Raw genomic sequence first — 24,504 nt, forward strand, 5'->3', positions numbered from 1 at the left:
GAGACTATGAGGCTCTTTCTCACAAGGGCTATTTTATTCTACAACTTGCGGGTTCCAAGAGTCCACATGTATTTGTAAAATGACTCAGTCACAAAATGACTATTTGAAAATGGACAGGGGAAAATGGAAAATTTGAGAAATGCACCCCAGATGCTATAATCTATTAATTTACCCTGTCACCTAGCAAGGTTGTACCAGCACTCCTTCCTGCATACGGTAAATTTATCTTAAAGCCCTCCAAATACCACCCTCAGAAACCCCACCAGCTTCCGTAGATAGATGGTGAAAAAGTCAAAATTAACACATTCCTTCCCAGTTTTAAATAGTAAAATGCTGAGAATAGAGGAAGCTTTTCTCTTCATTTCTAAGAGCCAGTAACCATGGTATTTTATTTCTTCCTACCTAAGGAGGGAAAGAATCTAGAATTTTCTCCAGATTTATTATCTAACAATATAGCTAGCACTTAGGGAACGCACTTAACGTAAACGCTCAACTACGCAGGGCACAGTAGCTCACGCCTGTAATTTCAGCACTTTGGAAGGCCTAAGCAGGAGGATGGCTTGAGCCCAAGAGTTTCAGACCAGCCTGGTCAACACCCGGAGACCCCGACTCTTCAAAAAATAAAAAAATTAGCCGGGCATAGTGGTGCTGCGCCTGTGATCCCAGCTACTCGGGAGGCTGAGATGTAAAGATCGCTTGAGCCCAGGAGTTCGAGGCTGCAGTGACCTGTGATCGTGCCACTGCATCCCAGCTTGGGCAACAGAGGGAGACTCTTTCTCAAAGAAAAAAATTAAATATGTAAATGCTCAACCACATTCATTTTTTTTTTGAGACGGAGTCTTGCTCTGTCGCCCGGCTGGAGTGATCTCAGCTCACTGCCAGCTCCGCCTCCCGGGTTTATGCCATTCTCCTGCCTCAGCCTCCCGAGTAGCTGGGACTACAGGCGCCCGCCACCTCGCCCGGCTAGTTTTTTGTATTTTTTAGTAGAGACAGGGTTTCACGTGTTAGCCAGGATGGTCTCGATCTCCTGACCTCGTGATCCGCCTGTCTCGGCCTCCCAAAGTGCTGGGATTACATACAGGCTTGAGCCACTGGCGCCCGGCGAACCACATTCACTTTTAATCTGCATAAACTAAGTTTCACACATTACAATATGAGGAGAGTAAAATCACAGAAAGGAAAAACGGAGGGAGTTAGTATTTAATGGCTACACTTTGTTTCTGATGATGAAAAAGTTCTTGACGTCACGTAGTAACGGTTACAGCATACTGAGTCAGTACACTCAGTATCCCTGAATTGTAAGCTTAAAAATGGTTAAAATGGCAAACTCTACGTTATGTCTATTTTACCACAATGAAATAAATGTCTGGGAAATTCAATGTGTACCCAGGCTTCTCCTCCCTTCCCGGCCGCTGATCTTGGAGCCAAAACCTCTCTCTCAAGTGTCTGTAATCAGAATGAATGAGTTTCACCGGGGCACATAGTCGATGCTTCCCCCCTTTAAAGAAACTTTTAAAAGCCAAGAAGTGAAAGAGCCTCGAGCAGGACTCGAAAAGCTGATGGAGCCTGGAAGTAAATGAACCCGCCTCATGACAGAACAGCTTCCCCAGAAACACGGGAAAAAGGGGTTTCCTTCCTCGACTTCGTGTCTCTTTCTGAGGGTGAAGGTTGAGCAGCAGATCCCATCTCTCCACTAATACCTGCAGTGCACCCGGGGAAGAGCGGGAAGCAGCGAGGGACTTGAGCCAGGGCCAGAGCGTGGGGCGAGAGGCTGTGCCCAGGAAGGCACTTCCCGCGGAGCGGGGTCCGCGCGCGGGGACTGAGGGGCGGGGCAGGAAGAGAGCCCCCGACCCGGCCTCGCGGCCCTTCCTGACGCCTCCCCCGCTCGGTTACCGTTGACTCGGGGTGACTGCGCGCGAGACCCCGGGCGCGCACCCCCTTTCCTCCCCCCAAGTTACGGATCGGAAAACAGACCCCGAGAGGAGAGGGGGTTGGGGGGTGAAACCCAGCCTCCGAGGTTACTCTCCCGGGGAGCGGTCGGGCCGGCCTCGGAGGCTCTCCGGTCCGGGCCCGCGCCATCAACCACCATGCGCAGCAGCTGGGCCTGAGGCCTCGGCGACGGGGTTGGCCCCGGCCTGGAGGGACTGAGGGACCCGAGGCTCGAGTTCCGGGGTCCGGGGTAGGGGACGATTCTGGAGGCTCCCCCGGCTTCCCACTCATGGCCCCAGACGCCGCCACCATAGGCAGGCGGTATGGGAACAGCCGGGACCGAGGCCGCGCCGGGGCTAGGCCGCCAACAGACCTAACGGAGCCTCCGGACGCGGAGAGGAACCCTTACCCCGGGCAAGGGACCATGGGATACTTACCCCTTAGGGCCCGGAGCCCCGTTGCCGCTCGGCACGCCGGGCGCGCCGCTCTCTTCCTCCATTTTGATCTCCGTCGCCGCCACCTCGACCGCCGCTTCGACCCCTGCCGCCATTTTCTCCGCGTCTGGGCTTTGTGTGAGCGAACGGGCTGCACCGCGCTGCGCCTGCGCGCCCACGTGACCCGACGCGACCAGTAGCACTTGCGCGCGCCGCTGCCGGCTGCCTCTTTGGGCCCACCCGCCCCGGGCCACGCCCCCGCCGCGCGCAGGCGCAGACCGGCAGCTGTTGATCCCTTCACTCTCGAGATACACTCGCGTTGGGCACCTACTGGCTGTGCTGGGCACGCGTGTCCGATAGAGGAAGCATCTCCCCACGCCACCCCACACACACACCTAGACCTAGTCACAACCAGAGCTGGAGCAGAGGGGAAGCAATGATCCTGTCTAGGGATTCCTGGAAGTTTTAGATCAAGCTTGTTCAACCCGCGGTCCGGCACATGATTCGTAAACTTTGTTAAAACATTGTGTCTTTTTGTGTGATTTATTTTATTTTTGTAACGCAATTGCGCGGTTTTCCAGCGCGAACTTTCTAGGCAACAACGGAACGGCATGGAATAATATCAGAGTATTATCTGTAATTCGCATTATAATTGCAAACAGTTCGGCCAGAAGAAATGGAAGACTTAAAATTCACTAATAATGGAGCCAGGCGCGGTGGCTCACGCCTGTTATCCCAGCACTTTGGGATTGGGAGACCCAGGCGGCGGATCACCTGAGGTCAGGAGTTCGACACCAGCCCGGCCAACATGGTGAAACCCTGTCTCTACTAAAAACACAAAAATTAGCTGGACGTGGTGGCGGGCGCCTGTAATCCCAGCTACTTGGGAGGCTGAAGCAGGAGAATCGCTTGAACCCAGGAGGCGGAGGTTGCAGTGAGCTGAGATCAGGCCACTTACACTGCAGCCTGGGAGACAGACTGAGACTCCACATCAAAAAACAAAAAGATAACTACTGAGTACTGGGCTTAATACCTGGGTGATGAAATAATCTGTACAACAAACCCCCATGACAAGTGTTTACCTATTTAACAAACCTTCACATTTACCCCCAAACCTAAAAGTTAGAAACATAAAATCAAAAAAAAATTATGGCCGGGCGCGTCGGCTCACGCCTGTAATCCTACCACTTTGGGAGGGCAAGGTGGGCAGATCACGAGGTCAGGAGATCAAGACCATCCTGGCCAACATGGTGAAACCCTGTCTCTACTAAAAATACAAAAAATAGCTGGGTGTGGTGGCGGGCGCGTGTAATCCCAGCTGTTAGGAAGTCTGAGGCAGGAGCATCGCTTGAACCCAGGAGGACGAGGCTGCAGTGAGTCGAGATCACACCACTGAACTCCAGCCTGGTAACAGAGCAAGACTCCATGTCAAAAAAATAAAAATAAAAAATAAGCATAAAGAGCGAGAGGATTCTGTTGCAATGTTGCATAAAATGAATTGTGACAGAATTCAGGGTGTATTCTGTACTAGGCATAATGCCGTATGGTCTTATTTTTGTGTGCATGTGTGGTTTCAGTTTTGTGGTGCTGTGCAGCCTCCAATGTGCCATCTTCCAAATGCAGACAGTCGAATTGGCACCATCAGATGTTACGTGTGCTTGTGGCAACTCGGGCAGTAATTTTTTTTTTTTTTTTTTTTTTTTTGAGACGGAGTTTCGCACTTATTGCCCAGGCTGGAGTGCAATGGCGCAATCTCGGCTCACCGCAACCTCTGCCTACTGGGTTCAAGCGATTCTCCTGTCCTAGCCTCCTGAGTAGCTGGGATTACAGGTGCATGCCACCACGCCCGGCTTACTTTTGTATTTTTAGTAGAGACAAGGTTTCATCATATTGGTCAAGCTGGTCTCGAACCCCTGACCTCATGATCCACCTACCTCAGCCTCCCAAAGTGCTGGGATCATAGGCGTAAGCCACCGCACCCCGCCTTCAATGCAGCGATTATCAATAATACTTTTTTTTTTTTTTGGATACAGTCTTGCTCTGTCACAGAGGCTGGAGTGCAGTGGCGCCATCACGGCTCACTGCAACCTCCACCTCCTGGTTTCAGGCGATTCTTCTGCATCAGCCTTCCAAGTAGCTGGGATTACAGGCGCACACCAAGACGCCTAAGTTTTGTATTTTTTAGTAGAGATGGGGTTTCGCCATGTTGGCTAAGCTAGTCTTGAACTCCTGACCTCAGGTGATCTGCCCACCTCCGCCTCCCAAAGTGCTGGGATTACAGACATGAGTCACCGCACCTGGCCTACCAATGATATTTTAATCTACCTTTGTAAATGATAGCTGACTGCAACCTTGAACTCCTGAGCTCAAGCGATCCTCCCCTGTTTAGCCTGTCAAGTAACTGGGATTGCAGGTGCACGCCACTGCATTTGGCTAATTTTTTATTTTTATTTTTTGGTACAGATAGGATCTTGCCGTTTTGCCCAGGATGGACTTGAACTCCTGAGCTCAAGCGATCCTACAGCCTTGGCCTCCCACAGTGCTGGGATTACAAGCGTGAGCCACTGTGCTGGTCCTTAGAGGATTATTAAAGACAGGTTAACACCAAACTAAAACTCTTCTCTCGGAAAGTATTGGAATAGATTTGCAAAGAAAACAGTTTTCCTTCTCTCTCTGATTCTCTCTCTTTTTGTAGAGACAGGGTCTTGCTATGTTGGCCCGGCTGGTCTCTAACTCCCTGCCTTCAAGCAATCCTTCTGCCTTGGCCTCCCAAAGTGCTGGGATTTCAGGCATGAGTCACCCCACTGGTCTCTCTTCTTCCTGGCATGTCCTGAGGCATCTGTACATCAACTGCTGGGGCACCAAACACCAAAGTTGGCCTGAGGAAAGATGGGTGTCGGGGTGTAGGGAGTTCAGTTGCAGGGGCAGGGAAGGCCCCCTGAGGGGCAGCAGCGCTCATGCGCACAGGTGTGATGCTCTGTTTTTGCAGACCACTGGCGCCTCAGTCACCCCATGTGTAGGAGGCTCTGCCCATTTCTCTGGCCACCTGCCCCTCAATTACGCTGCTGCAGCCCTGGGGTTCCTACCTGCTGCTCTTCCTACAGGCTAAGCAGTTTCCAGCCTCTGGGCCTTTGTGCTTAGCTGTTTCCTCCACTCCCATGGCCACACAGACTTCCCCTTGCCCTTCCAGTCTGGGCAGAAAGTTTTTCTTCCTTTGTGAGTGAGCTACATACCAGGCAGGGATTCATATGGAAAACAGACCTTGTGGCTGGGCATGCTGGCTCATGCCTGTAATCCCAGCACTTTGGGAGGCTGAGGCAGGTGGATCACAAGGTCAGGAGATCGAGACCATCCTGGCTAACACGGTGAAACCCTGTCTCTACTAAAAATACAAAAAATTAGCCGGGCATGGTTGTGGGCGCCTAGTAGTCCCAGCTACTCGGGAGGCTGAGGCAGGAGAATGGCATGAACCGGGGAGGCGGAGCTTGCAGTGAGCTGAGATTGTGCCACTGCTCTCCAGTCTGGGAGACACAGCGAGACTCCGTCTCAAAAAAAAAAAAAAAAAAAAAGGAAAACAGACCTTGAGCAATCAGCCCCTCCACTCTGAGACTCAGTTTGCCTAACTGCAAATATGGATAATAAGAAATGCACCAGGCTGGGCGCAGTGGCTCACGCCTGTAATCCTAGCAGTTTGAGAGTCAGGTGGATCATTTGAGGTCAGGAGTTCAATACCAGCCTGGTCAATATGGCGAAACCCTGTCTCTACTAAAAATACAGAAATTAGCCAGGCATGATTGTGGGTGCCTGTAGTCCCAGCTACTCAGGAGGCTGAGACAGGAGAATTGCTTGAACCCGGGAGGCGGAGGTTGCAGAGAGCAGAGATAGTGCCACTGTGCTCTAGCCTGGGCAACAGAGTGAGACTCCGTCTCAAAAAAAAAAAAAAAAAGAAAGAAAGAAAGAAAGAAATGCACCAGAGCTTACCTTTCAGGGCTGCCCTGAGCTTTAAAAGCAGACAGATGCCAAGTGCCTTTAAATGTAGAAGAATCAGCAGGCAGAAAGCACTCAAGAAGTAGGTGCTGTTATTAGAATAACTGCATTCTGGGCCAGGCACAGTGGCTCACTGTAATCCCAGCACTTTAGGGAGGCGAGGTGGGTGGATCACCTGAGGTCAGGAGTTTGAGACCAACCTGGCCAACAGGATGAGACCTCATCTCTACTAAAAATACAAAACTTAGTTGCCTGTGGTCCCAACTACTTGGGAGGCTGAGGCAGGAGACAATCGCTTGAACCTGGGAGGCGGAGGTTGCAGTGAGCCAAGATTACATCACTGCACTCCAGCCTGGGTGATAGAGTTAAGACTCTATCTCAAAAACAAAACAAAACAAAACAAAACAAAACCACATTCTGCATCTTTCCTGAGTCTTCCTCCAAAAGGAGTCCTGGGGTCACCCCAGCTCCACTTCCTACAGCTCTGGGACCTTAGATTAAGGCTTCCCTGCCCTGTGCCTCAGTCTTCTCACCTATAAAATGGAGGTAATAACCACTTCTTCCCTAACAAGTGACAGTCAGAGGAGGGAAAGACTCAGAACTATGCCTCATCTATAGTGACCCTAAGTCAGTGTGGATATTGTCACCATTTAAAAACAAATTGTTTGTTTGCCTTAGAGACAGGGTCTTGCTCTGTTGCCCAGGCTGGAGAGCAAAGGCATAATCATAGCTCACTGCAGCCTAGAACTCCTGGATTCAAGGGACCCTCCCACCTCAGCCTCCTGAGTAACCGTGACCACAGGTGCATGCCCACCATGCCCAGTTAATATATGTATTTATTTAGTCAAGACAGGATTTCACTATGCTGCCCAGGCTGGTCTCAAACTCCTAGACTCAACTGGTCCTCCTGCTGAAGCCTCCCAAAATGCTGGTGTTACAGGCATCAGCCACCAGGCCGGGCCCATGCTGGGCTCTCTACATTTACTAAAAACTAATAGTGGCTAGGCGCAGTGATGCACGCCTGTCGTCCCAGCTGCTGGGGAGGCTGAGACAGGAGGATTGCCCAACCCCAGGAGGCTGAGGCTGGAGTGAGCCGTGATTGTGCCACTGCACTCCAATCTGGGGGACAGAGCAAGACCCCATCTCAAAAAAAGAAAAAAAGAGGCCAGCATGGTCTCTGGACTGGTAGAGGCAAAGTAAGAGGAAATTGTTCTTACATCTACATTATTTTTCTATTTTTTATTTTTTGAGACAGAGTTTCACAACGTCACCAAGTCTGAAATACAGTGGTGCAACTGATCTCAGCTCACTGCAACCTCTGCCTCCCGGGTTCAAGAGATTCTCCAGTCTCAGCCTCCAGAGTAGCTGGGATTTCAGGCACCTGCCACCACACCCCGATAATTTTTTTTTTTTTTTGTATTTTTAGTAGAGACAGGGTTTTGCCATGTTGGCCAGGCTGGTCTCAAACTCCTAACCTCAGGTGATCCACCCATCTCGGCCTCTCAAAGTGTGATTACAGGTGTGAGCCACCATGCCCAGCCCTTATGTATATTTTAAAAATCATTTCTTTTATAACCCTGCTACCTGATTTTCACTTGAAGACCAAGACTTTGCTTCTTCCCATGGGCTTCAGGACAGATCCCTCAAAACAAGCCAGTGGTTTTTTTTGTTTTTGTTTTTTTTTGAGACAGAGTCTCGCTCTCTCACCTAGGCTAGAGTGCAATGACGATCTTGGTTCACTGCAACCTCTGCTTCCCGGGTTCAAGCAATTCTCCTGCCTCAGCCTCCTGAGTAGCTGGGACTACAGGCATCTGCCATCACACCCGGCTAATTTTTGTATTTTTAGTAGAGACGGGATTTCACCATATTGGCCAGGCTGGTCTCAAACTCCTGACCTTGTGATCTGCCCGCCTCAGCCTCTCAAAGTGCTGAGATTACAGGCGTGAGCCACCGTGCCTGGCCAACCAGTGTTTTTTGTTTGTTTGTTTTGTTTTGTTTTTGTTTTTGAGATAGTCTGTCACCAGGCTGGAGTGCAGTGGCACCATCTCAGCTCACTGCAACCTCCACCTCCCAAATGCAAGCAATTCTCCTGCCTTAGCTTCCTGAGTAGCTGGGATTTCAGGCGCACACCACCACGCCCAGGTAATTTTTATATTTTTAGTAGAGACAGGGTTTCACCATGTTGGCCAGGATGGTCTCAATCTTTTGACTTCGTGATCCACCCGCCTCAGCCTCCCAAAGTGCTGGGATTACAGGTGTGAGCCACCGTGCCCGGCTGGCCACCAAGGTTACTTTTTTACCTCCACATGGTCCCTCCCTGGGAGGTCTCCTTTGAGAAACGTAACTGACAAGTCCATTTTGTCCAGCCAGGGCTCCTTTTATTCATTCAGGGGTGGGTTTTTGAAACGCAGTGCAACTTTTATATAAAGTCAAGGGTGCCAGGAAAGTGGGCCTGCCGGGTGCAGAGAAGCGCAAGAAGCTTGCTGGAATGTTCCAGCTTTAAGGGCGCCCTTGATACACCGGCCACAGCTGCTGGCCCAGAACGTGCCATGTGGACCTCAGAATGAGATCAGCGTGCCTGCTCCGTCCAGAGCTCAGGACCGTGTCCACCTGTCCTCGATATGAACAACAGTGTGCAAAAAAAAAAAAAAAAAAACCCTGATAGTATCTTCACACAGGATCACAGACTAGGCTCCGCATGGTGTCTCTTGGCCTAAGAAGCGTTCAGGCCGTGCGGGAAGTGTTGGGCAGTTCCCGCCCTTCCACAGGACAGGGTATTGCCAGCTACCTCTGACCTCTCTGCTGCAGGGCCCGGAGAGCCCAGCGTTCATACTGGTGTCTCCTCTGCCACCTTCTTCAGGAGTCCAGCCGCCAGCGGAGAATGCTGGGGGCCCTCGGAGCTGTCCGCTTCCCGGATCTTCAGGCGAACTTTCTGGTTGGTCTTTCTCCACTCGGAGTACAGCTGGCAGTGGTAGCGGAAGGAGACCTGCGGGGCAGTCCTGCAGTGAGCGGGGGCGCTGAGAAGGACTCCACCCGCAAAGGAGGAAAGGAAGTTGCCGTGGCACCTGCGTTGGCCCAAACCACGGCTGGGGCTCATGCTTCCAGAAGCAGAGCTGGCTTACGAACATTCCTCCCGCAAAGTGCACACACACAGACCCATTCACAATCCTGGTGACACCCACCAGCTTTCAGAGTCCTGCAAAGACAAGGTACACCGCACACACACCAGCAGGAAGCAAAGGGGAGCTCCTTTCCTGCCTCAGTGGGAAGGGAGTGAAACAGACTCTTGGAAGGCATTAAATGTCAATCAGTCAGGCCCCGTGCGGTGGCTCACGTCTGTAATCCCAGTAGCTTGGAAGGCTGGGTGCCGGGGAAGATCACTTGAGCTCAGGAGTTCAAGATCAGCCTGGGCAACATGGAGAAACCCTGTCTCTACTAAAAACTCTGCCTCTACTAAAAATACAAAAATTAGCTTGGCGTGGTGGCATGGGCCTGTAGTCCCAGCCACTTGGGAGGCAGGAGAATCACTTGAGCCTGGGAGATATGGGCTGCAGTGAGCCGAAATCGTGCCACTGTACTCCAGCCTGGGTGACAGAGTGATACCCTGTCTCAAAAAAAAATTTTTTTAAATGTAAATCAGTCACATCATTGCCAAAACATGCAAGCAAAAAAGATGTCACTCAATAGGTGAATGAATAAATAATCAGTGGTGCTTCCAGATAACGAGATATTATTCAGTGCTAGAAAGAAACTAAGCTGGGTAAGGTAGCTCATGCCTGTAATCCCAGCACTTTGGGAGGTCAAGGCGGGGGTATAACTTGAGCCCAGGAGTTCCAGGCCAGCCTAGGCAACAAAGCAAGACCTTGTCTCTAAAAAATATTTTAAAATCAGCTAGATGTGGTGGCCCAGGTCTATGGTCCCAGTTACTTAGGGGGCTGAGGTAGGAGAATCATTTGAGCCCTAGAGGTTGACACTGAAGTGAGCTGTGCTCACGCCACTGCAATCCAACAGAGTGAGATCCTGTCTCAAAAAGAAAAAAAAAAAGTGCTGGCGCCCTGGCTCAAGCCTATAATCCCAGCACTTTGGGAGGCCAAGGTGGGTAGATCACCTGAGGTCGAGAATTCGAGACCAGCCTGACCAATATGGAGAAATTCCATCTCTACTAAAAATACAAAATTAGCCGGGCGTGGTGGCGTGTGCCTGTAATTCCAGTTACTTAGGAGGCTGAGGCAAGAGAATAGCTTGAACCCAGCGGGGAGGGGTGTGGAGGCTGCAGTAAGCTGAGATCGGGCCACTTCACTCCAGCCTGGGTGAAAGAGTGAGACTCTGCCTCAGAAAAAAAGCCCTTAAGTCACAAAAATAACTTTAAATGCATATCACTAAATGAAATAAACCAACCTAAAGATGCTACATACTGAATGACTCCAACTATAGGACATTCTGGAAAAGGCTAAACTATGGAGACAGTAAAAAGATCAGCAGTGAACAGGGGTTGGGGAAAAGGAGAATGGCATGAATAGAGAGAGCACAGAGGATTTTTAGGGCAATGAAACTACTCTGCCATGGCCGGGCGCGGTGGCTCAAGCCTGTAATCCCAGCACTTTGGGAGGCCGAGACGGGTGGATCACGAGGTCAGGAGATCGAGACCATCCTGGCTAACACAGTGAAACCCCGTCTCTACTAAAAAATACAAAAAACTAGCCGGGCGAGGTGGCGGGCGCCTGTAGTCCCAGCTACTCGGGAGGCTGAGGCAGGAGAATGGCGTAAACCCGGGAGGCGGAGCTTGCAGTGAGCTGAGGTCCAGCCACTGCACTCTAGCCTGGGCGAGACAGCGAGACTCTGTCTCAAAAAAAAAAAAAGAAACTACTCTGTCTGATATTATAATGGTGAATATGGCTGGACGCAGTGGCTCACACCTGTAATCCCACCATTTTCGGAGGCCAAGGTGGGCAGATCACGAGGTCGAGAGATCGAGACCATCCTGGCCAGCATGGTGAAACCCCATCTCTACTAAGAATACAAAAATTAGCTGGGCATGGTGGCACATGTCTGTAGTCCCAGCTAGTTGGGAGGCTGAGGCAGGAGAATCACTTGAACCCAGGAGGCGGAAGTTGCAGTGAGCGGAGATCGCACCACTGCACTCCAGCCTGGCATAGAGTGAGACTCTGTCTCAAAAAAAAAAAAAAAAAAGTGAATACATGTCATTTATTATACATTCATCAAAACTTATAAATGTCCAACAACAAGAGTCAACTCCCAGCCTGGGCAACATGGCAAAACTCCGTCTCCACCAAAAAAATACAAAAATTAGCCGGGCGTGGTACACACACCTGCAATACTAGCTACTCAGGAAGCTGAGGTGGGAGGATCAATTGAGCCTGGGAGGTTGAGGCTGCAGTGAGGTTGAGGTTGCACTGCAGTCTGGGTGACAAAGCACAATCTTATCCCCTCCCCGCCACACACACACACACAAAGGCCAGGTGTGATGGCTCACACCTGTAATCCCAGAACTTTGGGAAGCCAAGGTTTGAGCCCAGGAGTTTAAGACCAGCTTCGACAACATAGCAAAATCCTGTCTCTACAAAAAATACAAAAATTAGCCAGGTGTGGTAGTGGACACCTGTGGTCTTGGTTACTCGGGGCGCTGAGGTGGGAGGATCGCTTGAGCCCAGGAGGCAGAGGTTGCAGTGAGCGGAGATCACACCACTGCACTCCAGTCTGGGAGACAGGGTGAGATAACCACTGCAAAACAAACAAATGAAAAAAGTAAATCCTAATGTGAACTATGGTTTTAAAGAGATAATGAAGGTTCACTGATTCTAACAAATGCCCTACTTGGGTACATGATGTTAACAGTGAGGGAGGCTGTGCAGGTTGTGTGTGTATGGAGCAGGGTGATATACAGGAACTCACTGTAGTTTCTGCTAAATTTTGCTGCGAACCTAAAATTGCTCTAAAAATTAGTCTATAAAAAAATTTAAAAGTGGCCGGGCATGGTGGCTCACACCTGTAATCCCAGCATTTTGGGAGGCAGAGGCAGGCCGATCACGAGGTCAAGAGATCAAGACCATCCCGGCCAACATGGTGAAACCCTGTCTCTACTAAAAATTTTAAAATTATCTGGGCGTGGTGGTGCACAACTGTAGTCCCAGCTACTCAGGAGGCTGACACAGGAGACTTGCTTGAACCTGAGAGCCAGAGGTCGCAGTGAGCCAAGATCCCGTCACTGCCCTCCAGCCTGGTGAGACTCCATCTCAAAAAAAACAAAATCAAAAAAAAAAAAAAAAAGTCACCTGGTGCAATGGCTCTTGCCTATAATCCCAGCACTTTGGGAGACTAAGGTGGGCAGATCACCTGAGTCCAGGAGTTCGAGACCAGCCTGGCCAATGTGGTGAAAACTCATCTCTACTGAAAATACAAAAATCAGCCAGACATGGTGGCAGATGCCTTAATCCCAGCTACTCAGGAGGCTGAGTCACGAGGATTGCTTGAACCGGGGAGTCGGAGGTTGCAGTAAGCCAAGATCACGTCATTGCACTCCAGCCTGGGCAACAGAGTGAGATTTCGGCTCAATCAATCAATCGATCAATCAATAAATGTCAGTGGGTCACATCCTTTGATCAAGCAAGTTCCCAAGAAAAATTTGCATAAACAGTGCCCAAAGCACTGTTCATAATGGAAAAAAAAAAAAGGAAGAAGTAGAAATAAAACCACATACACGTTGGAAAAAATCCCAGTGCCTGTCAAAAGTGATTGGTTAAATAAATATGGTACACCCATACAATGAATGTCTGCTGGGTGGCTGCCTCGTTGTGTGTGTGTGTGTGTGTGTGTGTGTGTGTTTTGAGACGGGGTCTCACTCTGTCGCCCAGGTTGGAGTGCAGTGGCCGGATCTCGGCTCACTGCAAGCGCCGCCTCCCGGGTTTACGCCATTCTCCTGCCTCAGCCTCCCGAGTAGCTGGGACTACAGGAGCCCGCCACCACGCCCAGCTATTTTTTTTGTATTTTTTAGTAGAGACGGGGTTTCACCGTGTTAGCCAGGATGGTCTCGATCTCCTGACCTCGTGATCCGCCCGTCTCAGCCTCCCAAAGTGCTGGGGTTACAGGCTTGAGCCACCGCACCCGGCCTGTTTTTTTTTTGTTTTTAAAAGAACACCAGCAAACTGAAAACAAGCAGATGCTAAAACAGTAGCTATGATTTCATCCAGTTACATATTTTAAAATATGCTGGTAGGGGCCAGGCACGGTGGCTCATGCCTATAATCCCAGCACTTTGGGAGGCCAAGGTAGGCGAATCACCTGAGGTCAAGAGTTCAAGACCAGCCTGGCCAACATGGCGAAACCCCGTCTCTTTACTAAAAATACAAAAATTGGCCGGGCGTGGTGGCGCGTGCGTGTAATCCTAGCTACTCAGGAGGCTGAGACAGGAGAATCACTTGAGCCGAGGAGGCGGAGGTAGCAGTGAACCAGGATTGCGCCACTGCACTCTGCACTCTAGCCTGTGTGATAGAGCAAGACCCCGTCTCAAAAAGAAAAAAAAAAAAAAAATGCTGGTAGGTGCATTGAAAAATACTTTGTGAGGCAGGGACTGCCCTACAGCTGGACAATAGTGGCTATGTCTGAGGGGTGAGACTGTGGGGAGCTTCTGCCTCTACGCAATGGTTCCGCTGCCTACCAGAGCCTAGAACAACACCTCACACCCCCGTCATTCTGTCTGTCGCTGTCTCTCATTCAGGCTGTTTTTCTCTTTTTTTTTTTTTTCTTTTTCTGTGAGACAGCATCTTATTCTGTCACTCAGGCATCCAGGCTGGAGTGCAGTGGCGTGATCTTGGCTCACTGTAACCTCCACCTCCCAAATTCAAGTGATTCGTATGCCTCAGCTTCCCGAGAAGCTAGAATTACTGGCATGTGCCACCACACCTGGCTAATCTTTTTTTTTTTGAGATGGAGTCTTGCTCTGTTGCCCAGGCTGGAGTGCAATGGTGCAATGTCAGCTCACTGCAACCTCTCCCTCCCAGGTTCAAGCGATTATCCTGCCTCAGCCTTGAGTAGCTGGGATTATAGGCACGTGCCACCACACCCAGTTAATTTTGTATTTTTAGTAGAGACAGGGTTTCACCATGTTGGTCAGGCTGGTCTCAAACTCCTGACCTCGTGATCCACCCACCTCAGCCTCCCAAAGTGCTAGGATTACAGGTGTGAGCCACTGCACCTGGCCAATTTTTTGTATTTTTAGTAGAAACGGGGTTTCACCATGTTGCTCAGGCTGGTCTTGAACTCCTGACCTCAAGTGATATGCCCACCTCAGCCTCCCAAAGTGCTGGGATTATGGTGTAAGCCAGTGCACCCAGCCTTTTTTTTCCTTTTTCTTTTACTAATATTATTATTTTCTCCAAGACAAGGTCTGGCTGTATCACTCAGGCTGAAGTTCAGTGGTGCAATCTCAGCTCATTGCAACCTCTGTCTCCAGTGCTCAAGCGATCCTCCCACCTCAGCCTCCAGAGTAGCTGAGACTGCAGGCATGCACCACCATGGCTGACAAACTTTTGTATTTTTTGTAGAGATGGGGTTTTGCCACTTTGCCCAGGCTGATCTTCGAACTCGTGAGCTCAAGCAATCTGCCTGCCTCAGCCTCCCAAAGTGCTGGGATTACAGGCGTGAGCCTCTGCACTTGACTCTATTATTATTATTTTATTATTTATTTATTTACTTATTTATTTATTCATTTTTAAACGGAGTCTAACTCTGTTACCAGGCTGGCGTACAGTGGCTTGATCTCAGTTCACAACAACCTCTGCCTCCTGAGTTCAAGCAATTCTCCTGCCTCAGCCTCCCGAATAGCTGGGACTACAGGCGCACGCCACCACACCCAGCTAATTTTTATATTTTTAGTGGAGACGGGGTTTCACCATGTTGGCCAGGATGGTCTCGAACTCCCGACCTCAGGTGATCCACCCGCCTTGGCCTCCCAAAGTTCTGGGATTAGAGGGGTGAGCCACTGTGCCCAGCCTCAATTTCTTTTCTTTTCTTTTTTTTTTTTTCTGAGACGGAGTCTCGCTCTGTCGCCCAGGCTGGAGTGCAGTGGCCGGATCTCAGCTCACTGCAAGCTCCGCCTCCCGGGTTCCCGCCATTCTTCTGCCTCAGCCTCCTGAGTAGCTGGGACTACAGGCGCCCGCCACCTCGCCCGGCTAGTTTTTTTGTATTTTTTAGTAGAGACGGGGTTTCGCTGTGTTAGCCAGGATGGTCTCGATCTCCTGACCTCATGATCCGCCCATCTCGGCCTCCCAAGGTGCTGGGATTACAGGCTTGAGCCACCGCGCCTGGCCTCAATTTCTTAATCTACATCTATTTCCCCATTTATTTGTTCTCCCCCAATCTCTCTCTCACGCATTTGCTCCTCTCTGCCCCGCTCCTAATCTTGGGGGTTCATGGATGGGGGTTCCTGCACTCAGGTCAAGGTTTACACCTAGCTCAGGGATTCCCTAGACCTTTGTCACATTTGGAATCTGAAGCTCCCAGAGAGGCAGGTGACCTCAGAAGCTCTCTTCCACCCAGGGCCATAGACAGAGGCAGCCAGGGAGCCCCGTACCCCATATACCAGGTGTCAAATCCCTGGCCCTGCTGCTCCCAGCGGCAGAGCTCCAGATGCATGCTGCAAAGCCGCGGCCACTCACCAGCGTCCAGAGGACATAGATGGTGAAAAGGGCGATGGTGAGGGCAATGAGACCCACGGCCTCCAGCTGGCTGTGGAGCCGGAGGTGGTCCTGGGCCCCGCGCAGGCACAACCAGCCCGAGATGGCGGCCAGCGGCGTGATGAACAGGAAACACACCATGTCGCAGCAAAGCGTCCGCTTCTCGGTCCGCGGCCCTGGGTCCTTCAGCCACTGCAGGGGAGAGGACAGGGAAAGGGGGCAGAGGAGGGGCTGCTGAGGGGGAGGGGTCAGGACCTCCAGGTCTAGGCCTCCCTCTCTCCTTTCCTTCTTTCTTTTTTTTTGAGACGGATTCTTGGTCTGTAGCCCAGGATGGAGTGCAGTGGCGCGATCTCGGCTCACTGCAACCTCCACCTTCCGGGTTTAAGCAATTCTCCTGTCTCAGCTGCGGGAGTAGCTGGAATTACAGGCAGGAGCCACTATGCATGGCTAATTTTGTATGTATATGTATTTTTGAGACAGAGTCTCCATCTGTCAGCCAGGCTGGAGTGCAGTGGTGTGATCTCGGCTTACTGCAACCTAGACATCCCAGGTTCAAGGGATTCTCCCACCTCGGCCTCCGGAGTAGCTGGGATTATAGGCAAGTTCCACCATGCCCGGCAAATTTTGTATTTTTAGTAGAGATGGGGGTTTCACCATATTGGTCAGGCTGGTCTCGAACTTGTGTCCTTGTGATCTGCCCACCTCAGCCTTCCAAAGTTCTGGGATTACAGGTGTGAGCCACCACGCCTGGCCCTTTCCTTCTTTCAAACATTTATTGAGCCCATGAGGAGCCAGGGCCTGCCAGGTGCTGGGCACTTTTACCCCCATTTTACAGATGGGGAAACTGAGGCACAGAGGAATGAACTCAAGCGAGCAAACTCACACAGCTACAAAGTCCACAAAGCTGGGGCTGCAACCTGGGAAGTCTTGCTCCAGGGCTGAAGTGTCCTTGGCTACTAATCTACTACGCTTGGCCGCCCCCAGATGACAGGACAAAAGAAATGGGCTTTAAAAAAAAAAAAAAAGCCCTGGCGCAGTGGCTCATGTCTGTAATCCCAGCACTTTGGGAGGCCAAAGTGGGCAGATCACCTGAGGCCAGGAGTTCGAGACCAGCCTGGCCAATGTGGAGAAACCCCGTCTCTACTAAAAATACAAAATTAGCCGGGCATGGTGGCACGCACCTATAATCCTAGCTACTCGGGAGGCTGAGGCAGAAGAATCATTTGAACCTGGGAGGTGGAGGTTGCAGTGAGCTGAGATCACATGCTGCACTCCAGCCTGGGTGACAGAGTAAGACTCTGTCTCAAAATAATAATAATAATAATAATAATAATAATAATAATAAATTCTTTAATTTTTTTATAAAGACAGGGTCTCACTGTGTTGCCCAGGCTGGTCTTGAACTCCTGGCCTCAAGCGATCTTCCCACCTTGGCTTCCCAAAGTGCTGGGATTACAGACATGAGTCACCGCACCCAGCCAAGAAATGGGCTTAATTCATGAAATTCCAGTGGATGAGACAGAAAGGGCCCCTGCCCTCCCATGCTGGCAGTAGAGGTATGAAATGGGTGAATGATCACACAGGGCAAGGCCTTGCCAAGGAGGTGACATTGAAGAGAACGAAATGAACAGAAGGTACCATGTGAAGAATGGGGGAGATGGAGCTCTAGGCTGCAGGGGCGGCAGATGCAAAGGCCCTGGGGTAGGGGGAGGCGGCCTAGACAAGATGTGTGGGGAGGGAGCCATGTGGCTGTAGTACCGAGACCAAAGTGGGTGTGGGATGGTGTGTGAAGGGACTGGACCTCCCTCCCACTTTTCTCCCTACACCCTGACTCCCAGGTGGGCCAGGGGTTTTCTAGTTTTTTTTTTTTTTTTTGAGACGGAGTTTGTTCTTGTTGCCCAGGCTACAGTGCTGTGGTGCAATCTTGGCTGACTGCCACCTCCACCTCCTGGGTTCAAGCTGGGATTACAGGTCCCCACCACCATGCCCAGCTAATCTTTGTATTTTTAGTAGAGACAGTGTTTTACCTCATTGGCCAGTCTGATCTCGAACTCCTGACCTCAGGTGATCTACCCTCCTCTGCCTCCCAAAGTGCTGGGATTGTGAGCCACCCATGTCCAGCCTTGTTTTTTTGTTTTGAGACAGAGTCTCACGCTGTTGCCCAGGCTGGAGTGCAGTGGCGCTATCTCAACTCACTGCAAACTCCGCTTACCAGGTTTAAGTGATTCTCCTGCCTCAGCCTCCCAAGTAGCTGGGATTACAGGCATGCACCACCACGCCCAGCTTTTTTCTTGTTTGAGACAGAGTTTTGCTTTGTCACTCAGGCTGGAGTGCAGTGGCTTAGCCTCAGCTCACTGCAACCTCCACCTCCCGGGTTCAAGTAATTCTCCTGCCACAGCCTCCCTAGTAGATAGGATTATAGGCACCCACCACCACACCTGGCTAATTTTGTATATTTAGTAGAGACAGGGTTTTGCCATGTTGGCCAGGCTGGTCCTGAACTCCTGATCTCAGGTGATCCACCCACCTTGGCCTCCCAAAGTGCTAGGATTACAGGTGTGAGCCACGGTGCCTGGACTTTTTCTTTTTTTCTTTTCTTTTTTTTTTTTTGTATTTTTAGTAGAGACGGGGTTTCACCATGTTGGTGAGGCTGGTCTCGAACTCCTGACCTAAGTGATCTGCCCGCCTTGGCCTCCCAAAGTGCTGGGATTACAGGCATGAGCCACTGCATCCAGCAGCTTGTTACTTTTCATCTCTCAGGCCTCAGCTAGGGGGGTTCACCTCCTGCTGAGACCTTGCCTGACACCCCAAGTTGCCCCACCCCCTGTGACATGTTGTTCCCTTATTGTACTATTGCTCCCAGAAACCAGTTGCTTCGTTGATTTTTTTTTTTTTTTTTTTCTGTAACCTCATATCAGAAGCGATGCTTCAAAGTCCAAATTAAAGTTACTGGACTTTAATCCCCATGAGTGCCCGGCCCTATGTGTCTGGTTGGTGGCTGTGTCCCCAGTGCCTAACGGAGTGCTGGGCACACTGGAGGTGCTCAGGAAATCTCTGCTAATGAAAGACATAGGCTGGGTGCAGTGGCTCATGCCTGTAATCCCAGCACTTTGGGAGGCTGCGGTGGGTGGATCACAAGAGGTCAGGAGTTTGAGACCAGCCTGGCTAACATGGTGAAACTCCATCCCTACTAAAAATACAAAAACTTAGCTGGGCGGTGGCAGACGCCTGTAATCCCAGCTACTCGGGAGGCTGAAGCAGAAGAATCACGTGAACCTGGGAGGCGGAGGTTGCAGTGAGCCGAGATCGTGCCACGGCACTCCAGCCTGGACAACAAGAGTGACGCTCTGTCTCAAAAAAAAAAAAAAAAAATGGTAGAAGAAGGAGAAGAAGGAAGAAGAAGAAAGAGAAAGACTGGCTCCTAAACCCCAGGCCTGGTTTCCAACACACCGTCAGCAGACCCACCCGGTGGACAGAAATGGTAAGGGGGTCTGCCCTAGGGAGATCACCAGACTGCCCAGGGCAGCTCCTGCCTTTGCCCCCATGTCTGCCCTCTCCCCGCTGCCCACCACAGTCTCACACTCTCAAGGGTACCTCTGTGAGGGGTCGAGGCCGTTTCTCCACCGCAAACTCCGTGTGGCACAGCTCGCAGTAGCTGGTGTTAGATGAGGAAAGCCACCTCTCCAGACAGCTCTTGTGCACGGCACCCAGCGTGCCGGTGCAGCCACACGGGGACAGCAAGCACTCCCCATTTGCTCCCTCGTGGCAGATCCGGCAGAAGGGACCGTCACTGGACACGGAGATAGGACCCGTGAGCAATGATTGGGCTTTCTGTCTATACCTGCTTCACTAACCACTGGATCACAAGCTCACCCTTACCCCATGCTGCCACTTGGTGAACTCCTACTCATCCTTCAATGCCCAGCTCCAAATGTCCTTCCCTTTGGGAAGGAGATGCAGGGAAGGTAACCTTGCGAAGCCTTCCCAGACTCCCACAGGTGCAGTGATGTGTTCCCTTCCCAGGGAACCTGTAGCACCCTCTCAGACCCAACATGGGCATCTGTTATACTCGCCCCACAATGTCCTCTCCAAATTTTCCTAAAATACCCACCCTGATTATCCTGCACAACTTCACCACCCTCAACTCTTTTTTTTTTTTTTTTTTTGAGGTGGAGTCTCGTTCTGTTGCCTAGGCTGGAGTGCAGTGGCACAATCTCGGCTCACTGCAAGCTCCGCCTCGCGGGTTCATGCCATTTTCCTGCCTCAGCCTCCCGAGTAGCTGGGACTACAGGCGCCCACCACCATGCCCGGCTAATTGTGTTTTTGTATTTTAAGTAGAGACAGGGTTTCACCATGTTAGCCAGGATGGTCTCGATCTCCTGACCTTGTGATCCGCCTGCCTTGGCCTCTCAAAGTGCTGGGATTATAGGCGTGAGCCACTGCACCCGGTCCCCCACTCTCAACTCTTAATCCTCAAAGTCCAGCTGGGTGAGGTGGCTCATTCCTGTAATCCCAGTACTTTGGGAGGCCGAGGCGGGCGGATCACGATGTCAGGAGTTCAAGACCAGCCTGTCCAACATGGTGAAATCCCATCTCGACTAAAAATACAAAAATTAGCCAGGCATGGTGGTAGGTGCCTATAATCCCAGCTACTGGGGAGGGTGAGGCAGGAGAATCACTTGAGCCTGGAAGGCAGAGGTTGCAGTGAGCCAAGAATACACCACTGCGCTCTAGCCTGGGCGACAGAGCAAGGCTCCGCCTCAAAAAAAAAAAAAAAAAATTCCTCAGGAACTAGTGCAGAGCAGACAACACTCCTGATGACCTCAGGCCTCAGGCTGGACCAGTCAGAACACCAGGCCAGGCGCAGTAGCTTATGCCTGTAATTCTAGCACTTTGGAAGGCTGAAGCAGGAGGATCACTTGAGCCGAGGAGTTCAAGGCCAGTGTGGGCAACATAGTGAGATCTCAACTGTATAAAAAAACATTTTTTTTTTTTGAAACGGAGTCTCGCTCTGTCACCAGACTGGAGTGCAGTGGTGTGATATCAGCTCACTGCAACCTCCGCCTCCCAAGTTCAAGCGATTCTCCTGCCTCAGACTCCCAAGTAGCTGAGACTATAGGCACGTGCCACCACGCCCAGCTAATTTTTTTTTTTTTTGTATTTTAGTAGAGACGGGGTTTCACCATGTTGGCCAGGCTGGTCTCGATCTTCTGACCTCGTGATCTGTCCACCTCGGCCTCCTAAAGTGCTGGGATTATAGGTGTGAGCCACCGCGCCTGGCCCCCAAATTTTTTTTTAAAGACTTAGCTTGGCAAGGTGGTGCATGTCTGTGGTCCCAGCTACCTGGGAGGATGAGGCGGGAGGATTACTTGTGCCCAGGAGTTCAAAGCTCCAATGACCCATGATTGTACCACTGCACTCCAGCTTGGACAACAGAGTGAGAACATCTGAATAAAAGAAAAAAAAAATAGAACAGCACACACCCCTGCTCATGGCGACCAACTCAGGCTTGTATGATACCATCAGAGTCACCAACAATCTATTCCTAAAATTCTTTGTTTCCCCGTAAACTCTAGAACTGCCGGCCACAAGGCTGACATAAGCCTGGAGCTCCTGGCAGCTGCCTAGTCTCTGTGTGGAACCTGTGAGTGATGCCAGCACAGAGGAGAGCAGAGCCAAGAGACAGGGAAAGGTAGATTCACAAGGACACCTTTGGAGGCTCCCAGATCTAACCATACCTGAAGCCCATGCTACCTGAGAAACCTATGTGTCCAGAGGGAAGTGCTCACCTGCTCCTCTGCCCTTGTGAGGGGGAAATGGAAATAAAAAGCATCTGCAGAAAGCTGCCTTGGAAAAGTCTCCAGCCCTGGCCCAGTCTCTAGGGATGCTGGGTCCTTCCCAGGGCAGCTCAGGAGGCAGGAGGCGTGGCCCAGAGGCCATCCAGCCATGAGTCACTGTTTCCCAAACATTTCTGGCCAGAAGGCAGACTGTGAGGTCGCACAAAGAAGAGCTATTTTCCAGACAACGCCGATTTCCTCTCAGAGAGACTGTATTCTTTTCTTTTTTTTTTTTTTTTTGAGTCACCCAGGCTAGAGTGCAATGGTGCGATCTCAGCTCACTATAACCTCTGCCTCCTGGGTTCAAGGTATCCTCCTGCCTCAGCCTCCTGAGTACCTGGGACAACTGGCATGTGCCACCATGCTTGGCTAATGTTTGTATTTTTAATAGAGATGGGGTTTCACCATGTTGGCCACACTGGTCTTGAACCCCTGACCTCAAATGATCCAACTGCCTCAGCCTCCCAAAGTGTTGGGATTATAGGCGTGAACCACCACGCCAGGCCTTCTTTTCTTTTTTGAGAAAAGGTCTGGCTCTGTTGCCCAGGTTGGAGTGCAGTGGTGCGATCACAGCTCACAGCAGCCTCGAACTCCCTGGCTCAAGCAATCCTCCTGCCTCAGTCTCTCGAGTAGCTGGGACTACAGGCGGCACCACCCTACACAGCTAACATTTTTTAACTTTTGCTACAGAGGCGGGGGTCTCACTATGTTGACCAGGCTGGTCTTGAACTCCTGGGCTCAAGAGATCCTTCAGCCTTGGACTTCCAAAGTGCTGGGACTACAGGCATGAGCTACCATGCCTGCCTGGAAATGACTGTTTTCTATCCTTTTCTCAGATTCTCATGCTGCCGGGTGGGGTCGGGCTGCTTTAAAAAGAGCCCAACAGGCTGTTCACGGCTGCTTTCTCAACAGTTCTGTCCCTGGACTGCTATTTCCTCCTGCAATGGCAAAAGGGCACGCCTGCCTCCCTCCTTTCTGAACCTATACCCTGATCCCACCCTCCCCCCATAAACACACAAAGTTAACAAAAAAGGAACCGCTCCTCCGGAAACCAACTCAGGCAAACAGAAGGGACGAGAATCTTGAGGAAGAACCACGTCAGTTTGGAGCTTGTTCTGGGAAACCCTGAAAAAGTGTGGGAGAGCCAATTCAGAGGAGAGGCCAGGCACAATGGCTCACGCCTGTAATCCCAGCACTTTGGGAGGCTGAGGCAGGTGGATCATCTGAGGTCAGGAGACCAGCCTGACCAACATGGTGAAATCCTGTCTCTACTAAAAAAAAAAATACAAAAATTAGTCGGGCTTGGTTGCAGGGGGGCCTGTAATCCCAGCTACTTGGGAGGCAGAGGCAGGAGAATCGCTTGAACCCAGGAGGCAGAGGTTGCAGTGAGCTGAGATCATGTGATCATGTCACTGCACTCCAGCATGGGTGACAAAGTGAGACACTGTCTCCAAAAAAACAAAACAAAACAAAAAAAAACAAATTCAGAGAAGAGAGGAAAAAAGCCTCAGTACTTGTTGAGCGCTTACTATGTACTAGGTACTATTCTAAGAGCAACATCTGGATTTGTCTGTCTCATTCTGTAAGGAAGGTGCTTTTTTTTTTTTTTTTTGAGACAGAGTCTTGCTCTGTCGCCCAGGCTGGAGTACAGTGGCGCAATCTCGGCTCACTTCAAGCTCCGCCTCCCAGGTTCACGCCATTCTCCCGCCTTAGCCTCCCAAGTAGCTGGGACTACAGGCGCCCGCCACCACTCCCGGCTAATTTTTTGTATTTTTAGTAGAGACAGGGTTTCACCGTGTTAGCCAGGATGGTCTCGATCTCCTGACCTTGTGATCCGCTCGCGTTGGCCTCCCAAAGTGCTGGGATTACAGGCGTGAGCCACTGTGTCTGGCCCTTTTTTTTTCTTTTGAGATAGAGTCTCACCAGGCTGTGATCACGGTTCATTGCAGCCCCGACCTGCCAGGCTCAAGTAATTCTCCCACCTCAGCCTCCTGAGTAGCTGGGACTATAGGTGTGTGCCACCACTCTTGGCTAATTTTCTGTATTTTTTTGGTAAAGATGGGGTCTCCCTATGTTGCCCAGGCTGATCTCAAACTCCTGGGCTCAAGTGATCCATCTGCCTCAGCCTCCCAGAGTGCTGGGATTGCAGGCGGGAGCCACCATGCCCGGTCATCAGGTGCTATTTTGCCTCCATATGAGAAAACGGAGGCTGAGAGGAGTGAACTCATTTCTGCAAACTTGCACAGTCAGGAGTCCATGCAGCTGGGACTGGGACCCAGGAAGTCTGACTCCAGGGCAGAGTACCCTAAGCGGCTGTGCTGTGTGCACTGCCCCCCTCAAATGCTACGCTAGGAAAATGGGCTTTGCTCATGACATTTTGGCAGGGAAATAATGCAAAAGATACAGATTAGAAAGAAATGGGGCCAGGTACAGTGGCTCACCAAGTCTACTAAAAATACAAAAAGTAGCAGTGGCTCACTCCTGTAATCCCAGCCACATAGGAGACTGAGGCAGGAGAATCCCTTGAACCCGGGAGGCAGAGGTTGCAGTGATCTGAGATTGTGCCACTGCACTCCAGCCTGGGCGACAGAGTGAGACTCTGCCAAAAAAAAAAAAAAAAAAAAA

The 24,504-nt window shown here is 50.9% G+C and overlaps 2 protein-coding genes across 18 annotated transcripts in view; both read right to left on the reverse strand.

The window, feature by feature from the left end:
- Positions 1-2,705, reverse strand: part of HNRNPM (heterogeneous nuclear ribonucleoprotein M) — a 41,890-nt gene extending 39,185 nt beyond the window's left edge. For 5 of the 10 annotated variants that reach the window (XM_023197421.1, XM_023197422.1, XM_023197419.1 and 2 more), the window contains exon 1: positions 2,367-2,644. In XM_023197421.1, coding sequence (XP_023053189.1) covers positions 2,367-2,479 — 113 coding nt within the window. In that variant the 5' untranslated portion in view covers positions 2,480-2,644. Of the gene's footprint in view, positions 1-2,366 lie in introns of all 10 variants that reach the window. The other 5 variants (XM_023197426.1, XM_023197425.2, XM_023197423.1 and 2 more) reach the window with 3 other exon arrangements.
- Positions 2,706-8,706: 6,001 nt separating this feature from the next.
- MARCHF2 (membrane associated ring-CH-type finger 2) overlaps positions 8,707-24,504 on the reverse strand; it is a 25,537-nt gene continuing 9,739 nt past the window's right edge. For 3 of the 8 annotated variants that reach the window (XM_023197411.2, XM_026455558.1, XM_031934927.1), the window contains 3 exons: positions 19,637-19,832; positions 16,025-16,234; positions 8,707-9,336 (listed from right to left, as the gene is read on the reverse strand). In XM_023197411.2, coding sequence (XP_023053179.1) covers positions 9,178-9,336; positions 16,025-16,234; positions 19,637-19,832 — 565 coding nt within the window. In that variant the 3' untranslated portion in view covers positions 8,707-9,177. Of the gene's footprint in view, positions 9,337-16,024; positions 16,235-19,636; positions 19,833-22,896; positions 23,005-24,504 lie in introns of all 8 variants that reach the window. The other 5 variants (XM_023197409.2, XM_026455557.2, XM_023197410.2 and 2 more) reach the window with 4 other exon arrangements.

Source organism: Piliocolobus tephrosceles, chromosome 21, assembly GCF_002776525.5.
Source record: "Piliocolobus tephrosceles isolate RC106 chromosome 21, ASM277652v3, whole genome shotgun sequence".
NCBI classification, from domain to species: Eukaryota; Metazoa; Chordata; class Mammalia; order Primates; family Cercopithecidae; genus Piliocolobus; species Piliocolobus tephrosceles.